The sequence below is a fragment of the Oculina patagonica genome, chromosome 7, assembly GCF_052425735.1.
Source record: "Oculina patagonica isolate OP01 chromosome 7, crgOcupat, whole genome shotgun sequence".
Classification (NCBI taxonomy): domain Eukaryota; kingdom Metazoa; phylum Cnidaria; class Anthozoa; order Scleractinia; family Oculinidae; genus Oculina; species Oculina patagonica.
The window spans coordinates 27,694,958-27,711,615 of record NC_135764.1 but is presented as its reverse complement, the minus strand read 5'-3'; the positions used below and the strand labels follow the sequence as shown (position 1 = coordinate 27,711,615).

The window sequence follows — 16,658 nt, the reverse complement described above, 5'->3', positions numbered from 1 at the left end:
ACGCAGTGGATAAAGAGTGGATACGCAGTGGATAAAGAGTGGATACGCAGTGGGTAAAAAGTGGATACGCAGTGGATAAAAAGTGGATACGCAGTGGGTAAAAAGTGGATAGAGTGGATACGCAGTGGATAAAGAATGGATACGCAGTGGAAAAGGATACGCAGTGGGTAAAAAGTGGATACGCAGTGCATAAAAAGTCAGTGGATACGCAGTGGGTAAAAAGTGGATAAAGAGTGGATACGCAGTGGATAAAGAGTGGATACTGAGTGGATACGCAGTGGATAAAGAGTGGATACGCAGTGGATAGAGTGGATACGCAGTGGATAAAGAGTGGATACGCAGTGGATAAAGAGTGGATACGCAGTGGGTAAAAAGTGGATACGCAGTGGATAAAAAGTGGATACGCAGTGGATAAAGAGTGGATACGCAGTGGATAAAGAGTGGATACCCAGTGGATAAAGAGTGGATACGCAGTGGATAAAGAGTGGATACGCAGTGGATAAAGAGTGGATACGCAGTGGATAAAGAGTGGATACGCAGTGGATAAAGAGTGGATACGCAGTGGATAAAGAGTGGATACGCAGTGTTTATAGAGTTGATATGCAGTGGATAAAGAATTGTCAGTACTCGCTTTCAATATGAAATTCTTAGTGAAGACCTGTAATGTCTGCTGGTCTGATTTGTTCATGCATAATTATTTGGAATGACCAGGAGTAAAAGAGAAGAGAAGTGGTTACCTTTTTAATCCAATATGGAACGGTTTTATTAATGAGTTGGCACATATGCATAGGGAAGGGAAAATCCACTAGTATGTGGGAGTCCAAAATTCTTATAGTCTTTATAACACCAGTAATACTTGGGATAATAATTGTTTTTTAAAAAAAGGTTTGCTCAGGTAATGGTTTTTTTTTTTTCAGCCAGAACGTTTTCCATCAGGTGTTGCAATTATAAGAGTTGTATTACGCTGACTGGAGGGGGAAGGGGGGGGGGGTGGTCATGTGGGGGAGAGCCTCGAACCATGCTGCCCATACTGCTGGAGCATATCCAGGTTTTAAGTGGGATGCTCGTCCATCGCAGGGTATCCTCCCAATATTATGTCGCCAGTACCCATTTATACACGTGGGTGGAAAGAGGCACTATGAGAGTTAAGTGCCTTGCTCAAGAACACAACACAGTGACCCTAGCCAGGCCTTGAACCCGGACCGCTCGAGTCCGGCGCACTAACCATTAGGCCACCGCGCCTCCCAATAAGCTGACTGGGGGGAGTCTAATTTTCAACAAATTCACACTTTTGTTTTTCTCGTAAAAATAATAACAAATACAGTAGCTATTTTGTAACTTGCCAATTTTGAGCTCATCAGCTGCTGTTTGGTCTGGAGTGCAAAATAAAGGATAGGTACTTCGAAGATTGGAAAACTGCATGTTTTAAATTCCTTTTGTTTTCATTGAATTACAAGGATTTGTTTAACAGACAACAATCCTGAACATACTGATGATGTCATGTGAAATCTTCCTTGGAATTCTTTGGTTGGCAGATTTGGTTAATCTTCATTAATCAGACTTCGTCAATGAAGGCAATCTCTTGAAATACTGTAAATAACTCTTTATTAAAACTATTTCTTTTCTGATTTATAAAAAATGTCATGCATTAAGAGGAAATCCGCCAGGAACTTCGAGTAGTTATTGGACAAAATTATGTACCAAAACTATTTACACCTGATTGCAAGCTTTTGTGTTACTGCTTCAAATATCTTATCAAAAGAAATCTTTTCTAACAACACCAAACATCGAAAACAAATTTCGAAGTTCCGCTAAATTCCACTGAATCGCTTAAGACGAATTTCCAAAATGGCTACACGTGAGATTTTGCCTATACCTTGTGAACTTTGAAATTCATTTTCTCAGACTCTGATAAGAAATTGTTGTTGGTGTTATCCCGGATAATTACTTACATCTTTACCTTTTATTAAGGATAGGAAATAGCGCAATAGGATTTAAATTATTCTGGTACTTGATTTTTGTCCAACTTTAATAAATATTACTCGACCTCCTAGTGGATTCCGTCTTAAAACCTTAAAAACCTTTATTTTATATACCGATAAGCTAATTCTTTAGTTCGAAGTGAATAAAAATATACTGTTTGCATACCATACTAAATTTCATACCCTTGACTTTTTGAACTGTAACCTGGAAACATATAACAAATGTATTGCCCGGAGAGGGAAAGGCGAAATATATAAGTACACCTAAAAACTGCTGCAAATGCAATAAAAATATTCAACAAAACAACAAGTTTGAGTTGAAATACAATAAGAAACTAACTTAATTTACAAATGAGGGCTCAGTCTTTCATCTTGCTTGCTGCCATGGGTTGATCCAATTACTATCATGTTTTGTTAAGCAACAAAATTGATGGGAGGCCTGTGTTACCTTGAGGTTACTATTTTTAGCAAGTACTAATTTTAGCGATTTTTTTAATGAGCATATAGCTACATTTAAGATGAAAATAAATGTTCAGTAGAATAAACTCACTTGAAATTGAGCAAATATTTGCATTGCCAGAAAGAACAAAGTTACCGGCATCTATTTCTAAAAAAATTTTTGAAGTTGACTATGCTTAATTTTCTTTTCCTTTGGTAAGGGGGTATTTAAATTAAACAAGTATTATATTTGACCGAGACAAATTTAAGTGAGCACTAAATTTACTGATATTTCCCCAACTTGCTAAAATCGCTAAAATTAGTCGCCACTTACAATAGTAACCTTAAGGTATCTAAAATTCACAGTAATCACTGTAATGTGGTTGCAGGATAAAAGATCCACAGAAGCCATTTTGGTGGGTCATCTAGGGCCCATACCACGGGTAGTCAGGGTTTTCATTCTCCAGGGTAAACTTCCTCTTTGTGCCTCGCTGTGGGTCTTTTGTCAGCTGGATTACAAGAGCTGACGTCATGTAGGTGGCATGCCAATCACATCCCTCATTACCAGTGCCCTCAATCTTGCTGTCGACTTTAATCAAGGAGTCGACATGATCTTTGATATCATCAATGAGCCAGTGCACCTTATCCATAGGCCTGAAATAACAGCAACATACCGTAAAGTTCCGTGTATAAGCCGCACCCGTAGATAAGCCGCACCCTCGATTTGGAAGCCCAAATTTTGGAAAAAAAATATACAGACCATAAATTTTGAAGTTCAAGTGAAGTTCTATTGGTAAACAATCAAGGGCACACAAGCACAGTTTCGAGACACTGACACAGTGGTTGTTGCAATGTTTAATATAAATTAAGTCTTACGAAAGCTAAATTTCACTTGTCATACCTTTTTTTTAGTTTGAGTTCACAATATCTTAAACTTGGATGCCCTCTTGATATCATTTTTTCGAGATTATCACTTCTAAACACTCCTGAAACACTTGTAATTCGTTCGAATCGTTCGCGAATGATGAATGCTTAGTAGCCAAGCTCTGAATTGTAGAGAGGAGTCTGGGCATTAATATATAGATTTCGGCAAGCCTAAAAGCGGAGCTCCCCGGTTATATGCCCTTTACATTTTTTTTAGAATGATTTTTTATTCGTGTTATTTTCTTTATATATATTATGTATTGTTTTTCACCATGAACAACAGCACCAAATAAAAGTAAAAATAGTTGATCAATCAAAAGAGGATGATCATCTAGCAGTTTGTGCATAACCTCCCAAAGATATATAAACTCTCAAAGAGAAACTAGAACAAAGAAAGCGTTGCTCTAGAAAATATCCATACACCCACCATAACTGGTATGTTATAGCTGTACATAAAGTTTTGCATGTAGCTTGTCCCCCCCCCCCCCCTAACTGAGTTCGGTTTTGGTGAAGTAAAAATTTGCCTATGAACAACATATATTTTATCAGTTATTATTGTATTGCAACATGTGAGATTAATTTAGAGATTGATGAACTGTGTATCTCATTATCATGATTACTGTTCTTCACAGTGTGGGCACTGGGAATTAAATGTTTGGGTAGGTAAAGCCTGCTGTTGAGCCAAGTGGCTCATCAGGCTGGAGCATAACCAGGTTTCTGCAGCATTATTAAGCGGCTAGGAGTATTTCTACTCCCCTTGGATGGGATGCTAGTCCATCGCAGGGTTAAACCCCCCCCCCCCTCCCCCAGCAGTAAATAAGCCGGTACCCATTTATACACCTGGGTGAAGAGAAGAACTATGAGAGTAAAGTGTCTTGCCTAAGAACGCAAGGTAGTGCCCGGGCCAGGTCTCGAACCCGGACCGCTCGATCCGGAGTCCAGCACAATAACCATTAGGTCACCAAACCTCCCACAAATGTTTGGGTAGCCGGATGATTGTGTTGTCAGAGATCCCTTAAGAAATATGTACATGGATGAGCCTTATCTGGCTCTATTTCATTAACTTTAAAATTACACCTGACCACATAAATTGTATTTCACACAGAGTACATAAGTATTAGTTGTACATGCAATGAAGAAATAATATATTCTGATTGTTCATTTATCTCTCTCTCTCTCTGTGTCTGCAACTCTCTGTGGAAATTCTGCTACTCGTGTTAACCCTGAAAAAGGGAAAATAACAGATACTATTTTGTTGATGATCATTGACATCAAATGAATATTTATAATTTTAATTGAATTTATTCAGAACATTATACAGATACATAAAAAAGAGAGTTATTTTTCCAATTTTTGCATGGGCCAGGGAATGTGTTGGGGGATACATGTATGTTTAGAACCAAAAAGTCCTTTCAGAGTGAGTGTGTCATCAAAACCTTTTTTTACCTACTGAAGACACTAATAGTGCTATCAAAAAGACCCGGCACATGGCGAGGCTTTGATGAATGTTTTGGGGTGTGAAACACCGGCTTAATTCAAGAGTTCCCTACAAAATGATGTGTCTTTTGAGACTCTTATAATTATTTATCTCTGACAGGTGCTGTTGAAAGTACTGTGAATAAGTCCAGGAAAGCTTACATATTCTCCCTAAAACTTTTATCAGGGATGTAGCTAAGAAAACACTTAGCCGGTTCATCAACAAGCCCAGCTGGCTTTTCTGGCCTAAACAGCTCTAAAATTTTACTAAGTCTTTGTGTTCACGTAAAATTTCAGCTGAGTTTAAGTTCTATTTCTACATTTGCCTGGTACCACAACAAGCAATTTATGTTAAGTTAGGGCTTGAGCTTATTAGTTATTAAGGTTTAATTAAGGTATTAACAAAAGGAATTCAAACAAACAGGTCAATTTGCACTTCTCCCACAAAATCATTACAAGTATTCCGGTATTTTGTCGGGTCAGGTAGCAGATCTTGTTGGTTCTTTGCCCTCATACCCCTCCTCCACGGTGGGGGAGGGGTGCATTGTATGAACAACGAAAACATTTTACTTGAACAATAAAAACATTTTATGTACATGTGCTGTTACATATAAATTGTGTATATTAAATTCCTCAATTGAACGAGGATTTTAGGGAAATATACAATGGTTTAAAGGGTTTAAAACGCATACCATTTTTCACACCCAAAAGTTTTACACTTGAAAAACAAGTTTCATGCACTAATGTGTCATGGAGCTTCTTTAATATCTAGCTAAAGAAAGGTATAAGCTGACACTTAATATGTAATGATTACCTGCATCACCAATTTCACTAACTGCACCCCTTGACTGTTTTCCCTGCACTGAAAACAAAATTTATACATATCAAAAACCTGTAAAATTCTCAACTTGCATCCTGGCAAAAAGTATGGAAATCCTAACAGCAAGTTTTAGAAAGACAACAGATTTACCAAAATAAATGATAACTTCAAACTGCATCTTACACCCTCCATAAATACTTCTCACTGAAATTGACCTCAAAAAACTTGTTGTACATGTAAATAAATAATACATGTATGTATTATTTACTTTTAATTATATAATCCTCGAGTCATCGCAGACAGGCCCATTTTGAACTTATTTTTTTCATGATCAAAAACTAATCCTACTTCTCTTGTAGAAAAAAAATTGGCAAAAATATTTGATTTAGTCACTGCTTTAAGTTGGAAAACTTTGAAAGGCTTAAAGAATTGTACGAGTCATGTGCAACCTTCCAGAAAGCAATGCTCATAGCCACAGGGCTAAAAAAGTACCCTCTGATTATCTGGGGCAAGTAGATTTTTCTGTCAAGCAATTAATTTTTCGTGCCTGTTTGCGTAATTTAGGTTAAAAGGCCCAGGCAAGTCGTCTACATGTAAATTATACAGTCACAAGTTTACTAAGAAACATAATCATGCACAGTCCTAGGCAAGCAAAATTTGAGAGCTGCTTGTTAACCACAGGGCAATCTGGAATTTATTTTTTTCCAAGCCCTTATCCTACATTATAACTTCAGGATCAGCTTGGTTGTTATAACTTAGAAAATTTCATGATCTTTCGCATAACATTTTAGAATCTGTGCTATATTCTTTTATGTACCATATTTATTCGATTAAACGCCACGGCGTTTATTTAATTTTTTGTGATTCCAGTGCGGGGTTTATTAGAGGAAAGCGTTTATACGAGGGCCGTGTTCATTTAAAATTCAATTTATTTCTTGTAAACAATAGTATGGTAACTGAACATTTAAATTTAAAAAAAAAAACAGAAACATGTTTTAGTGCATGCCTGAATAGTTAATTTCAATACCTTAAAACCTTGTTACAATCAAGAAAAATATTTTTTTTGGCCTGCTCAAGCTTGATTATTACTGCATTTGCTTTCCGAGTCTGTTATTCGAATGAATGCTGCATCATCATGATGCAGCGTTTATTTGAGGGCGACGTTTATTAATATTTCTGTTCTAATATGTAGCGCTCATTCGAGGGAGGCGTTTAATCAATTAAATACGGTAAGTTATAAAAATATGAAAAAACTAATTTATTTATTCTGAGAAAGGCTGTAAAATCAGATAAGAAATACAAAACTTTCACAAAACGTTTTCACTCATAACATTCATATGATAAAAATATAAAAACTAAAATAAGGAAGACTACGCAAAGTTCTCAGTGAAAAATAACAGAGGTCATGGAGAAACTATATTTCGCTAAGACTCTCAGCTAGCAATGTCCCCTATACAGTATGGGGCCCAGTTCTCGGCCGGGTCCAGTTCTCGGCCACTTTGTGTTCAACGCGTTTTTTCACGCCTCAGTTGAATTAAAACAAAAAGTTATTTACATCCAGCGATAGATTTACATTTGCGATAGACTGATTCTTGTGCTCTAAGTATCGTTAGTTTGATCCTTCAACACGCTATAGAAAGCTCACACGTCGAGTTTACGCGGAGGTAGGTTAATTTGTTTTCCCGAAATCTTGTTTGTTTACGGCTCCTTGAAATTCTTGGATGCAGTTAAATTCGTATTTTATCCGAAAGCCCCAACCAAAAGAGCTAATTTAAGTTAACTTTTCGTTGATTCTTTGTATTTTGTTGGTCTTAATTTACTTCGGAATTTTTCCATGCGACTTTTGCGTATTTGCCAGTTCTCGGCCACCCTGCTCGCTATCACAGCTTAGCGCTTGGTTTTTAATATAATTTCATCTACTGCAGCCAGAATAAAAGAAAGAAATGTTTTAAAAATAAAGTTCAATTAAATCTCTAAGTTTTGAGCTAACTCTTGTCTTGTTTATTATTTTTACAACACCTAACTCTTTCAAGACCCTTCCACTGCAAAGTAGACCATCTAAATGCATTGGTCACACAACACAATTCTGCGGTTTTGCAAGAACCTGCAAAAAGCCTCATAAAAATATTTTGCGTTCGATATAACATAAATAAGTTTACAGAGTGATTTTATGACTGTGAAAATTAATTGAGCCTTTTTATACGGAAATTACGCATAAGCTTTTTGGTGGCCGAGAACTGGGCCCACAAAAGGAGATTTTATTTTTATTATTGTTCGGGATAATTAATTATTAACCGGTCGATAGCTTTACACCAAAAAGCTGAATAATGTAGAAAGCTCTGGGAGAAATTTCAAGTTTTTTTGGTTATTCTGAGAAAAGAAATACTAGTTTACGTCTATAGTGGCCGAGAACTGGGCCCCATACTGTATTGCATCTGACTCGACCACATTCTTACAAATTTTCATGTAAATTTTGTTCTCTACTTGTTCTGTACTCTTTCCAACGTTTAAAAGTGGTGTGTTCTTCCTACTTCGGTGATTTAACTACAGAATAAACAAATTAACGCGGATAGGAAAAACCAGAAGTAAGGTATGCTTTGAATACAACTCGTGTTTAAGACAAAACGAATTTCAGTTCATTAAGTCTATGTCCTTGTTTGACATACCGGTACACGACTGAGAGCTAGAACCCAGCTTCGTTTAAAAATGATGTACAGTGTATTAGGTTGAATGCTGGTTAATGTAAATACCAAAGACTTAAATCTAATCTGTTAAAACATGAACATCAATAGCTCACCTTGTTTTCGTAAAGGAATGTTGTCTTTGACCGTCTTTGCTCTGCTTTGCTTCAAACTCACCAAGAAGCTTGGAAGATTTTCCATTTCGATCGGCCACAATCTTTACTCCTCTACTAACTATGGTTGTCATCGCGGGTGAAACGAAGAATATAACCAGAAATAATGTATCTGTAATAAACTGTCTTTAAAACTGAGTTCTTCGTGTGCTTTTCAATCGAGGAGTCTTCATGCTTAGTAGTGAACTCATGCGTACGCTTGGTAAATCGCTGTGAGATTGTTTCCTGACTTTTCACACAGCGGACTTCCTCAAAATAGTCTCCCCTTCATGTAATTCTAACATTGTCAACAAGAGCAAAGAATGATTTTTTTTCCTCGCGTTTAAAACTTCCTACTATATAAAGCTTAGATGAGTAGAAATCGTTTTTAAAAAACTTTTTTGCTAAGGCCTTGATAGTAATGATTTTTCCCGCCAAAAGACGCGGGTTGCCACCGGAGCCTAGCTCGTTCCCAGGCCTAATCCGTGCGTACGGACGGACGTACGTACGCGACAACCAAAATTTCTCGGTTCGATAGGATACCATTTGCCCTGTCTGTTCCCTTGTACCCGCATGTTACCAATGGAGCTACGCTACGCGCCTTCGGCGCGTGGAGCTCCGCTAAAAACAAACATGGCGGCATTTTCTGCGGAAGAAACCACGTTTTTATTTCAAGATTCTTAGAAAATGCTACATATACCCGCAACAGGATAAAAACTTCATGCAGAATAAGAGTTTGTTAATCCAGCAGATCTATTTGCTGTGAAGGTCAATAAAAAACCGAAGCGGTCGGCCATTTGCCTTGTGAGTATTTGCGTTTATCTTGGTGCCTTTTCGCACGCGGCGGAAATACATGCTTCGAAGTGACTGACAGGCTTACTGCAAACAGCTTTGCAGAGGAACTAAAAGGTAGTGAACAACAACAAAGTTTTCAGGTTGTTATATGTTTATTCAACGACGTCTTGAGAAGTTTTTTTTTATGAATATTAATTAGGCCTTTGAGAACTCCAACCAGAGATGTTTCCGTAGATAAGCCGCACCCCCGATTTTTGACTTGAATTTAGAGGAAAAAGGTGCGGCTTATACACGGAACTTTACGGTATTGACTGGTCAGATATTTAACCAATCGACCACATTTTTACATGGTCTACACCCTTATAGACCATAGAAATGACATCAGAGAAAGTTCAAAACTCAAGTGGAAGGGCAAGTGGTTTCACTGCAAAGTTTTGGACATTTTATGGCGTCATTAATCTATGGTCTATAAGAGTGTAGACCATGGAAAAATGTGGTCGATTTGTTTTATACCATAACAAACTTGAACAAGTACCTATTTATCCAAAGCGATGCCTGACCGTGTAGAAACTTTGCCGGGGAGCCAAAAGATTCCAGAGTGAGACACGTAAAAATGGTATTAGGACGCAAAAGAAGATGAACAAGAATTCAAAGAATAACAATTTTAGTTACATTTTATTTTCTCGTTGAGTGTGTGCCTATCGCTAGAAGCGAGCAAGATGATTTTTCTTTCTGAAGATCTTGTGAGCGCTCGTTCTCTGAACGTCAACAGTTCGCTAAGTCCGCTGCCGATTCGCTAGCAACGTTCTTCTCCGTTAGACAAAAACTTTAAAAGCCTGTTAAATTTTCTTTCGACAGATCACTTGAGTAGAAGTCCAATCCTGAATTCCGAAAGAAAATGAGTACTTGATTCCAAAAAAACAAGATGAAATTCGCTTTCATTCATGGAGACCAATAACACATTTCTAGCCTGCGCGTGTGCGTGTGCATGGCCCGACGTCACTTTCATGGTCTATACTCTCATCGACCATAACTCTGGGCCAATCAGCACGCGAGAATTCTCTCGGTTATGGTATAAAACTTACTAGATATTTTAATATTACAAAATACTATGCTTACCTATCAGTGCTTGATTCCACAATTTGTATCAAGTTATGCACAGAAAATTGCTGTGATTATTTAAAGGTGGCTTGTAATAGTTTAGATATTCCCGTTTTGGCATTCTATTGCTGCTACACCTGTAATGTTGAGGTTTAACTTTCAAAACATCCTTGTAAAGGTGTTACTAATAAACAAATTGGAGTCACTGTTATGTCGAAATTCATTGCCATGGCAACTTCAAAAGTGGTCAAAGATACCTTACCAAAGATACCTAAGTTTTTGTTTATCAAATATTTTTGTCTAAAGGACAAAAGAAATGATCTGACAATTTTTAGAAAATTCTGTCAGAAATTTTCAGAGCCACCTTAAATTAATGCAAAAAATAACGTAACTATGAGTCCTTTTGACAGATTTCTTAAAAAATTTGCAAAATCGTTAATTTTGGCAGTTGGATAAAAATATGTGAAAACGAAAAACTTTACCAAGTAGGTTTTGAGTTATAAGTCTCCAAACGTCCAAAATAGTGTATCTTTAACCCCATATGGAAACATGGAAACAGATTTTGACATCACCATGACCTTAAATTGTTCATTGGTAAATGTTGTTTACATTTGTGTAAAAATATTTTCTTTAAAGTATTGGTATAGCTGTGATAGAATACCAAAGACAGGGATGTTTAATTCTAACTAAACTAATAAGAGCCACCTTAAGTGGAGTCAAATATATGTGAAATTATAACAACAACAATCATCATCATCATCATCATCATTGTGGTCAGGGACGAAGCTTTAGAAAACACTAAGCCCGTTCATCAACAAGCCCAGCTGGGTTTTCTTGAGTTGGCAGCTCTTAGTATTTGCTTTCATGTAAAAATTTCAGTCATAGTTTAAGTTCTAATTTAGCTGGTTAAATAAGCCAGCATACGGCCCTTAGCGACACCCTCATCCTTGGATAGTCATAAGGTATTCACCTGGTTGGGGTTTTGGCCCAGCTGCCTCCATTTTTAATCGCAGTAGCCAGATCAAGTTCTGAGAACCACACATCAGGCTCCTCGATATCTTCAAGGTCACAGTATCCATAATCTTGCCAGCCCCATCCGTCTACTTGAACATCAACAGCCAACAGTTTCAGTTTAAACTTTGCTCCAGAAAGAAGTTGATAGAGAAATGCATCTCTACCCTTCAGGTTCTGTACATAAGGCAAATTAGAATATCATTCATTATATCTAATCCGGGTAAATTGTCATCAAGGGTAATCACAAAGTGCGAGGCCATAAACTATCATCGCCTTCTGTGGTCGCACTCTCCATAAAAAAATTCCCTCCGAAACCCGACGTTCTCAATTCGTCTGTGATTGTCGTAGCTTCACTAACATACGATCCATGCATTCCCCTTAGCCTAAATAGCACATTCTGGTTAGTCTAAATGGGACTCTGGTTAGCCAGAATAGCACTCCGGCTAGCCTACAGTTAGCTTAGGTAGCTTGTGGTAAGCCTTTTTATTTGGAGTAGGGATTTCTGCCTCTCATACCTCACTGCCTTGATCCCATTCTCTATAATTTTCAAGTAATTTAGGTCATTTTCATTTTTTTTACTTTCAAAGAAGTATATTTACTTTCTAATGGCAAGTCTTTGTGTTATTAACAAACATTAATTTAAGATTGTCTTTAAGTGCAGTTCTTGACAGCAACAAGTTTTCCTTTGTGGATTAAAATTGGAGCCTCCTATCATCTTTTCAAGTGTTTTGATTATTTTCAAACCTCCTAAAAGTAAATTAATTTTATCATGTTATGGAAAGTTCAATACCTTTGGATTAAGGGACTTTGGAGTATATTTGTGCTCCATGAGATAACCAGCATTGTAGTATTTGTGGTATTTTTCTTCATCATTCTGTGCCAGATACTCCTGCATCTTCCCGAGTCTTTTCACAATAGGGTGTTCCACACCGGCTACAGGGGCCGCCAGCTTGCACTTTTTTCCGCTGTACATGAAATAAAAAAAGGTTAGTCTGTGTCCGAGCCAAGTGGCACATACAGCCGGAGCTTATCTCGGTTTCCGAAGCATTAAGCAACTGGGAGTATTGCTACCCCCCCCCCCCCTGGATGGGATGCCAGTTCATCGCAGGGATTACCTCCCAGCAGTAAATTCTCCACTACCCATTTATACACCTGGGTGAAGAGAGGCACTATGAGAGTAGTGTCTTGCCCAAAAAACAATGTATGTTGTGTGCCGAACTGGTCGGTAATAGAGAAGGATTGAACCGGATTGAACCAAACGATTAGCTTTTATTCCGCCATCACAACTCGTGTTCTCCGACTACAACAGTCAGGCGTTACTCGCCCCGAATGTGAGGATCTGGGTCCTAATACACTACAATGTACAGCTGTAGGGCCCCGGCCAGGGCTTGAACCCGGGCCATTCAACTTGGGAGTCAAGCGCAAAATAAAAGTTGTTGTAAAATAGTGCATTCTAAATGTATAAATGAATTCATTTTGATGTACATGAACACATGTCACAAGATTAAGTTATTATTAGTTTTTCCCTTCTGTGAATTGAACTGGGCAAAGAATACTACACTTTATAATTTATTCCATAAAAATTAATGCACATCAGATATTACAATGTAGATGACAAATACATGTACTAGTCATTTATATATACACGCAGTTGTTAAGTTGGCCACAAGCACAAGTGGAATAATTGCTTTACAGGGGATGAAAATAGTGGAGGGGAACAGGGGATCTGAATCTCCCACTTGCCGTTACTTTTACTTGCCTCCAGCCCCTTTCCATAGGCTTCCCCTCCTTCTTTTTCCATCAAAATAAATTATATCGAAATGTTGCAAAATTTTACTTGTTTTCCCCCAGTTTCCGCCAGCTTAAGAAACCTGCATCTGCCCCTCCTTTCTTCTGCTTCCTGCCTCCTTTCCTGTGCTAGCTAGTTGTTACATTGTACTTGGCTCCCGGGGGGGTACCCAAAAACGTTTTATACGGGGAGGCTCCGCTCCAAGTTCTAACCCCTTACCCTTTTATATACCATTTTTGACAGAAATTGTACCCCTTTGGTATACCTTTAACTGAAAAAAGGCACCCCTTTCATATACCTAAGAGACATGGCGTGGACTTAATAGGACGTTTTCTTGTCAATTTTATGTAGCGCTTAATAAATTAAAATAATACAGCCATAAATTGCGTCTGTTCGAAATATTTTAATTAAAGGCCCTTTGAAATAGCCATAGGACAGATTTCCATACCCTTTCATATACTTAAACTCGTGAAATCCCTACCCTTTTATATACCTGAAGCCTGAAAAAGGTACCCCTTTCGGGCGGAGCCTCCCCCGTATAGGCCATTATAGGGAGTACCCCCCCCCCCCCGGGCTTGGCTCCACCAATCCTTAAGGCACCAGCTACCAAGCTTGTCTATTGGTGATGAGTTTAACATTAGATCAATATTGTTTTTGACAATATGGCCTTTCAACCTGAGCACAATACTCAGTGAACCTCCAATATTTTATGTAAGTCTTGTCATTATTTTATTAAGTGAAAAGCTACCTGTACAGATGATAAATCAGTGTGATGCGATTCCCAGAGTTGATCTTTTTTATTTCGTGTTCCACATCAGTGTAGAAAGCAGCCCATTGGCACTTGTCGGTTGCCTGTCCAGGGCCCAAATTGTAGCGGCGCTCCTGTCCCTTGTGACGCACCAATAATGCACCCCCTTTATGCTTGACAGGCAATGACAGAACCAGGGTTCCAAAGTGGTTTCCATCCTTCTGTGTGTCGCGATGTGGCAAGAAGAACGATCCCTTCTCATACACCAACAGTTTATAGAGCCTGAGTTCCACATTTTTGGTCTGAAGTCCTGGTGCAAGAATACTGCTAGCTTCAGTCTTGAGGTCATCAAAAGCTTTGTTCCAAGTGTAAGTGCTGCTAATTGTGAAATCTTCAGGATTCAGCTGCCAACATGACCTCACAGTCTTATCAATAACTGTCTTCTCATTTTTGCCAAATGGAGCCTGACTACACAAGCCAATTAGATCATGGATGGAGATAGCTTTGCGATTTAAATTGTTTTCTTTACCTTCAGTGAAGGAAGGATCAAGGAAAGTGTTAGAAGCCTTGAAATGAATGTCAGGAACTACAGGACATACACCTGTTGGAAAAGAAACACAAAATTCATTCCAAAAACAGTCACGCATGTAGAATAGGGATTTAAAGGGCAGCAAGGGCTGCCCATGCCACATTCTATTACACCATTTAGCCTATAAGACTTTGCTCATATAATTTTGAGTAAGCCGTGCTAAAACTTACTGATGACACCGATTAACTGTAGTTGTGTTTTATTGTGACCCTAGCTTTGGATGCCAGTACACATACCTTTTTTAAAAGAAAATTAAGATTACCTTAGTTACTGGTATATTTACCGGTAAATAAATCATGACTGATATAAAACCTTGTGGCCCAACAAATTAATCCCAAGAACAAGAGATCACAAAAGATCAAAATCTAAAGCAATAATTAATAGAGCATTTCAGCAAAAATTAAATGTCAGATTTTAGGTGACAAAGCTTCTGGGGACAAAACAAAAGTAGGGCCATCACCAGACCTTTGCCATAGACGAGGCAAAATCTTGCTAGTGGATTCTGGGGGCATGCCCTCAAAAAAAATTTTGAAATCTAGAAGCTTTGGATTTCATTCAGAGACATTTTTCACGAAGTATTTCTTGAGAAATTCAATCTCGTTCAACTGGGGATAATTTTCCCAACAAAACAATTTAATTTTGGGTAAAAATTTAGACGAGGCAAGTGCCTCGTCTTGCCTACGTTTAGTTACGGCCCTGAAAAGGAAAGGAATAAAATGCTAAATTTATTCTGGGACCAAAACATTTTGCATCTGCAGAATTTCGTCAAACCCTAAAATTTGTGAATATCAGCTCAATCCTGGACATAAGTGACTGTCCCAGCAGTTTTTCCCAAGATTGTACTAAGTGCAGTTGAAGAACTTCATGAAGAAGCACACAGTTTATGCTGACTAACCTGAGCAAGAGAAGTCTCCAGGACATTTGTTGCTCTGAACAAGACCTGTAAGCCTTTCAAATGCTTTTTCTATATCAAACTCTGTTTCTTCATCACTATCATCATCATCATCATCATTATCTTGGTCATCTTCGTCATTGTCATTGTCATTGTCATCGTCATCTTCATTTTCTTCATCTTCTTCTTCATCATCCTCCTCTTCTTCGTATCTGTCACTGTCATCGTCACGATCATCTTCTTCTTCCCAATATTCTTCTTCAGACTCCTCTGAATCTACACCAAACCAATAATCTGCCATTTTGGACTACTGTTAAAATACAACATAGACAAGGAATGAAAGTTTACAATGTGAGTACCATTCTCATCCCCATAGCCCTTTCGTGTCTCTTACCCCGCTTGGCACGAGAAAACGAAGGGCTCTGAGGACAAAGGATTTTTGAATTAATTTGAATATTTTTGATTGGCTGTTTGGAACAAAGAATTCCTAAATGGAAGTCGAAATTGTAACGACTCTCTCATACATTCTTTTGAAACGTCATGACTGCATACATGAAGACCGGAAGTCCTAGAATCTAGGACTGGAAATCTTGTGTCCCCAGAGCCCTACGTTTCCTCGTGCCAAGGCCCGCCGGCTATGAGAAACGAAAGGGCTATGGGGACGAGAATGTGTGAGTACAAACTAATAACAAAATAACCAGTATGCAAATCCTGATTCTAGTTTTCAGTTCAATTTTAATCATATAAAATCAAAATATGGTGTCTTTTCTTCTCTGATTTAGGCCAAATGAAACCAAATGGCGAACCTCGCTTTTGTTGCCATAACACAATTAGCTGTTTGCTTTTTTGTTCAAAAATCTCTTTTTAAAAGAAGAAAAGGATGAAAGGAGTTGGGGGGGGGGGGTTACACAAATCTGCAGATGGATGCTATTTTTGGCCAAATGTGTCAAAATCAAAACCTGTTCAATAAAATTATGAGGTACAGTTTCACTGCTGTGGATGAAAGATGTTTCTTTTCGCAACTTTTAAGAATTTTGGTTTCGCTTCATGTTTACAGTTCCGCCAACATATTGTAGAAGAATAAACAGTGATCCAAACCATTTAGTATCTACACTTTAATGTCCTGACATGAAGAGTCCAGAAGCTGGGCCAAAAATCTCAGTTAATCTGTGTTCCACTCAATGCATTGCATAAATCTGCAATCCATGTGCTTTTTAAGGCCACATCTGTCAATCTGCGAACTTATCCCTCTAAGAA

General features: G+C 38.1%; 1 protein-coding gene and 1 long non-coding RNA gene across 5 annotated transcripts in view; both read right to left on the bottom strand.

Annotated features, from left to right (window-relative positions):
• The window catches only part of LOC144660604 (uncharacterized), a 79,488-nt gene that overhangs the window by 61,927 nt on the left and 903 nt on the right, over nt 1-16,658 (bottom strand). For 2 of the 3 annotated variants that reach the window (XR_013572118.1, XM_078521271.1), the window contains exon 2: nt 15,405-15,711. Coding sequence is in view for 2 of the 3 variants with exons in the window: in XM_078521271.1 (XP_078377397.1) it covers nt 15,405-15,702 (298 nt within the window). In the remaining variant the exon portion in view is untranslated. Of the gene's footprint in view, nt 1-1,588; nt 3,075-11,339; nt 11,558-12,173; nt 12,349-13,920; nt 14,522-15,404; nt 15,712-16,658 lie in introns of those variants that run through there. The other variant, XM_078521272.1, reaches the window with a different exon arrangement.
• Nucleotides 3,843-9,094, bottom strand: LOC144660134 (uncharacterized). 2 transcript variants are annotated; one of them, XR_013572041.1, is made up of 3 exons: nt 8,438-9,094; nt 5,635-5,682; nt 3,843-4,567 (listed from the first exon to the last, which is right to left on the bottom strand). It is a non-coding gene; the product is annotated as an uncharacterized LOC144660134 (long non-coding RNA). The 2 variants fall into 2 exon arrangements; XR_013572042.1 differs by lacking the exon at nt 5,635-5,682.